The 5,599-nt window shown below is 37.3% G+C and overlaps 1 protein-coding gene across 1 annotated transcript in view; it reads left to right on the top strand.

Moving 5' to 3' along the window:
* Positions 1 to 5,599, top strand: part of GRXCR1 (glutaredoxin and cysteine rich domain containing 1) — a 40,835-nt gene that overhangs the window by 24,294 nt on the left and 10,942 nt on the right. Inside the window, exon 2 of the mRNA XM_052810968.1 lies at positions 5,167 to 5,406. Coding sequence (XP_052666928.1) covers positions 5,167 to 5,406 — 240 coding nt within the window. The remainder of the gene's footprint in view (positions 1 to 5,166; positions 5,407 to 5,599) is intronic.

Genomic DNA, 5,599 nt, shown 5'->3' with positions numbered 1-5,599 from the left:
ATACTTCTGCCAGTCTGATAGTATCTAATTACAGAGCCGAGGGGTGCGTATTTCAGGAGAACACTCTGAGATGTTGAAAGATGATATTCTGAGACAGAGAAGGGCATATCAGCCATTGATTTAGGTCACAGAAGCAATTCACTACCGCATGAATAACATTAGTTGAATGTTATATCTGAACATAGTGAAAACCTTTAAAAATCTCATACATGATAAAGGTTGGCATTAACATTTCAGCTTTTGCCAAAGTACTATACCAGCCCATTAATCTTAGCAGAAAAATATTCTGCTTTTGCTAGAATACAGTTGCTCATATAATGCATATAATGCAAAGTATAGAGTGGGTTTGTTGAGGGTTTTTTTGTATTTGTTACTTGGTACTTTAAAGGAAGCAAGTGTAAATTTGTGGGTGATGCAACCATTGAAATAAATTATATATGGATATGAATGTCAATAGTTATTCTTTTCACACCAATGAGGTTAAACCCCATGTTTATGTCTTCCGTCCAGAGAGGATTAAAAAAAAAAAAAATCCCATGACTGCTTTTTTAGTGTTTCTGTCACAGTTTTCATTTGCAAACAAATAAAAATGAGGTTAATGTCATGAGTATTCCTCTTACTGCTGGGTTTGCCTGTTTACTTGCTTGCAGACATGGTCATATACAAAGGTTTTCAGAAAGAAAATGTTATTACTGTTTTACAAGCAATCACTTTGTGCTCCAAGGTGCAGCAGTGGTCCTCACACCACAAGTAGAAAAGCATTGCCTTGGACCACTTCCTCTGCTCTGAATTTGGCCAGTTCTTAGCTGTGCTGCAAAAACATCCATGTTGTAAGTTTTGGTCCAAAGATAAAGAGCCACTCAAAGTCAGCAAAGCAGACATACAAAATGTCCTAAAAGATATTAAAGAAAATCTATAGCCTTGGGACAGCAATTCATGACAAATATGCTGAAGAAATAATCTAGTATTTTTATTCGGTAATCATTTTATAAATTCCCCTCACAAATAAGTGTATGAGTGATATCTGCGCAGACTGGGAGGACTGGTCAGGGCCAGGGTAGCTATGGAACCAGGAGAGAAACATGGACACTTTCTGCTGCTACTTCAGTTGCAGCTGGATCCAGAAGCCAGGGATAAGATACAGCGGGGAAGGTCTGAACCCAGAGACGTCCATGGGAGTTTTATGGCATACATATTTAACTGGCTTTCAGAAGCACCATGGAAACTTCTGACTGTTATACTATATTTTCAGAGCTATTGAGAAGTATGTTGTTATTATTGTCATGGCAGCTGTTATACAGAAAAGGTAAATTCTCAAACATATATTTTAAGAGTATGATTCCCAAATATTTCATATTTCTGCAGCTCCAGTAATATGCAAAGTTTAAAAAAAAACCCCACAAAAATATTGAAACAACCTGGAGATTCACATATTCTGTAAAACATTTGTCGTTGTACACTTACACTGGCTACCAGGATTTCTTCTAAAAAGGTTCAGGATGTCATATTTCAGTGACCTTCTCTCTGTCTTTTCATTTACTTTGTTTTGTTTCACTGTCTGTCTCTTTTTTGTCATATTTTTCATGTTTTCATTTCTACATTTAGTTTGTACTACTCTTCCTTTGTCAGTATCCTGACATTTTGGTTTTGGGGTTATTATTTATTTTTGGTTATTTCTGTCTTTTCAGCCCTTTTTCAGTGACCTGCATCCCTCTGTTTTGTTGCTCATCTGCTTGCTCTATTAAGCCTTCTCTTTATCAGCAATTTCTTCCTCTGTCCTGTGGTCTCTCTTGATGCTAAGCTCACATATTTAGCCTCATGGGATGACATCCGTCATGCTGTTTGCAGAAGACTTGCTCAGTTAGTGATTACATTTAGTTGCAACCATGTCAAATGGATGCCAGTGGGATGGCAGAGGGGTAGGTTTCCCCTGGCTGTACACCAAAGTGTAACTAACTCCTCATTTGCAAAAGCCTGAGCCATCTGGTAGAGAAGTCTGGGAAAAGACTGAGTCAGGCACAACATAAGAAAGATCTTTTGTTTTTCTCGTGTTCAACCATGAACAGGATTGAACTGGTGCAACTATTACTTTTTCTCTCTAGACTGAGAAAAAAAGGGCAGCTGTTCCTGACTCACTGGGAGTGGCGTCTGTGCCATGAAGTGATGCAGGTCAGGCTACTGTTGTTGCTACCTGCTTGAAGCTCCCAAGCAAAATGCAAGTTCTTCAGGTTGATGCAGTAAAACAGATACTGCCTTTGGACCTTGGGGAGATGGTAGCACTGTGCTGTTAAACTAAGAGCTGTAAATGATGTAAAGGATTGTTACCAAAGCAACTTTATTTCCCTCTGAAACCTTAAATCCCTTCCTTGGCAGTCTTTCTATGTGGACACTTTCTCTCAAGCACACTCTTGGCCCATGTGCATGGGGTTTTCTGAATCTGACACAAAAGTTGCCCCTCAGGCCAAAAGATTTCCATAAGCTTCAGGTTTCAATGAGAATCCCACTCACAGGAAGTGTGAGAAAGTGGTCAATGTAGGTTGCTCCAAATCTTTTGGTTTGTTCATCTGTCGAACTTCCACAGCCTGAGTAAAGTTTTGTCATGCCCATTAACCAGAGAATTACCTTCTGTTTAAGTTTAGCTAAAATTTTATGTGCATTTGTGAGTTATATGAGATGATTCTAATTTGAAGTTTGTTACGTAAAATTGTAAGAGTTCATTTTCGAAAATGTCTTTCTATTCATTGGTTTACATTGCTTGTCATTTATTATGTTTTTTGCCACAGTTCCAACCTAGGAAGGAAAAGCAATTCAAACATTATTCTTCTGGTTTACTTCAAGAGCGTATTCTAGTCACTGAATATTACAGGCTGTAGCCATTGAATGGGTAGCAAAATAAGAATTAGCACAGATTCTCATTAAGAAAAACCCTGTAAATCTCTCTGTCTTCACTCCTATTTTTAATAACCAGCGTGGTTCCAGGCAGGTGACAGGAAGGATTTTCCTGGTATGATGAAGTCCTGCCAAGGACAACTTCTGTGTGTTTGTAGCACAGAAAACAAGGTGTTTACTAAAATTTCCCTAAAGAATTATTTAGTTAATGCCCTTAATACTTCTTTGCAGGGCAAACAGGGGTATTTCTTCACTGCCACATTAGGAAAATATGAAGGAATAAACATAAAAGTGACTCTGCGTACACACCTTCCACTTGATATCTTTCCAGATCACTTTACAACTTTCCATTTTTCCGTCTCTTCAGCTGCTTATTTGTATGCTGTAGGGACACCACAGCCCTGATGCTTCACTAGATAATGACTGTCTGTGTCTATACTGCCAGCCTCTGGTGTCTGGGAACAAACAGCATTAGAGATTAGAGCTATGAAGGAACAAGAATTTTCATCCTGTTGAATAGTTTTGCACTTCAAAATGTATTTTCACTCTAAAGACAAGGAAATAATGAGTATGTGAAATTGCCTTTTTAAGGAATATTTTAAGAACTCCTTTTGGTTACTTCTGAAAAGGATGAACTCCTCTTCCTTCCAGCAACCCATGTGCAGTTATTAAAATATTTGGCAGTGTTTATGTAGAGTACTTGTCTTTTAAGCAGAGGATGAGCTAATCCTCTCACTTGGAATGTGTGAACAATGTGCTGGAGAAGAGTCAATGCTGCAGTAGCAGTAAAACAGATTTTCAACCTAGAAAACAGGCTGGAGAAAAGTAGCCACTATTTATAACATGTGTTCCTAAAATTGAATTTCTGACATCCATTCAAAGAGGAATAAATACTGACCTATCACAACATGTTTCCTTCCCACAATGGGAGATGGAAAATGGTTACATTACATATGTTTGCAATTACACTTCCAGTGATCTATAAGTGATCTGTAAAACCCAAGTGTTTTCCCGAGAACCTTCATGGTACATTGAACCTTGTAAACACCTTTCTAAGCAGAATATGCTTTTTGCAATGACTTTTTTGCATTTACGTAGTAAGATAAACCATGACTTCATCATGTGGCAAAATCTGCAAAGGCATCTGCCCAATTTTACAACTGTGTCTTTACAATTATTGCATGACATACATAGTTAAAAAATTATCTATTCACCCATCAAGGTTCATTTTCCATAGATTGCTACAGTGCATTACAGGCATCCTTGCTTTTTATTTTCTCACTTGTTTTTTTACTCCTGGAATACTGCTGAAATAATTAAATATCATTTGCTGAATATAATGGATAGTTTGAAAAGTTTGGAAATGCCTTACCACCTTTTTAAAAAAGCTAGGACTTTAGTTATTTATCTTTGTTTAGAGCAATGATTATCAGGCTTTTTGAAAATGTACAACTCTCTCTTGGGCAAACATCCCTGTAGTATTTACACTCCCTAATTGTTTTCATCCCAGAAAGGAAAGATGTGGCATAAACTTTTACGTACAAAGAAGTGGGGTAAAAAGTCAAATCTGAATTGTAATATGAAACTTTTTACAGCCAGGGAAACTGCCTCCCCTAGCTGCAGTGGGCTTTGAATTGGACACTGAATACATACAAAATGTACTTTTTTATTGTTGGTTGGATGTTAGGGTAATATGACATGATTCCACCCTAAATATTAGGGATACATCTGTCCCCTCTATAGTCATAATCTAGTTCAGTGTGGAGAGACCTAAAGTATTCTAAGTTAATGTCGGCTCATGGATGTGATGAAGCTTAGCTTAGACTCCCATCCTTGCTTAAAGGAGGCTGTCAGCAACACCTGGGCTAGCAAGTTTAGACTTAGTCTAGGTACAACCACACTCTGTTTGTGTAAACATGAGTCACTGTTATAACAAAGACATCAACAAAACAGTGATGATTTATTCAAATTTGGAAGTCCACCAGGATCTAAAATATATCTGTTTCTTGAAAATGTTTAACTTGATTCAGCATCTCTAAAACCTTCCAGAAAAAGTGAAATTGCACTTAGATAAACAGCTTAAATTGCCTTAAGTTGGTGCTTGCAAGAACTTAATTTCCCCCCTTCCATCTTTAGATTTGAAAAAAGTAAAATGTTGGATTGTGTTTTCAAGGTAATTTTTTTTTCTCAAATAATATTTTTAATGAAATTACTCAATACTTGGAAATTATTAACACCTTACTTAATTTAATAGGAACTATTTTTTTTTTTTTCCAGGTATCAACAGTGCTGGAGTTTGGCCGCATAGTAATTTATACTACTAGCCTTCGTGTGGTAAGAACCACTTTTGAAAGATGTGAACTGGTTAGAAAGATCTTTCAAAACCACAGAGTCAAATTTGAAGAAAAAAACATTGCTCTGAACAGTGATTATGGAAAAGAACTAGATGAAAGATGCAGGAGGGTCTGTGGAGTTCCCTCGCTCCCTGTTGTGTTTATCGATGGCCATTATCTTGGGGTAAGTAAAGCATGAGCCTGTGTTTTATTCTGCAGTCTGGAAGAACAGATGAAAATCTTGATGGATGAGAAGCGGGGTTTTTAGAAAATTGCTTGCAATGTTGGAATGATGGGAACAATCAAAGACAGAGATTCCTTTGTGGTATGTGCTGCACAGATCCACACTGATAGGTTTGATCTGAAGATGCAAAAGA

The sequence above is a fragment of the Harpia harpyja genome, chromosome 2 (assembly GCF_026419915.1).
Source record: "Harpia harpyja isolate bHarHar1 chromosome 2, bHarHar1 primary haplotype, whole genome shotgun sequence".
Classification (NCBI taxonomy): domain Eukaryota; kingdom Metazoa; phylum Chordata; class Aves; order Accipitriformes; family Accipitridae; genus Harpia; species Harpia harpyja.
Note: the sequence above shows the minus strand (reverse complement) of the source record. Positions and strands in the feature narration are given on the sequence as shown.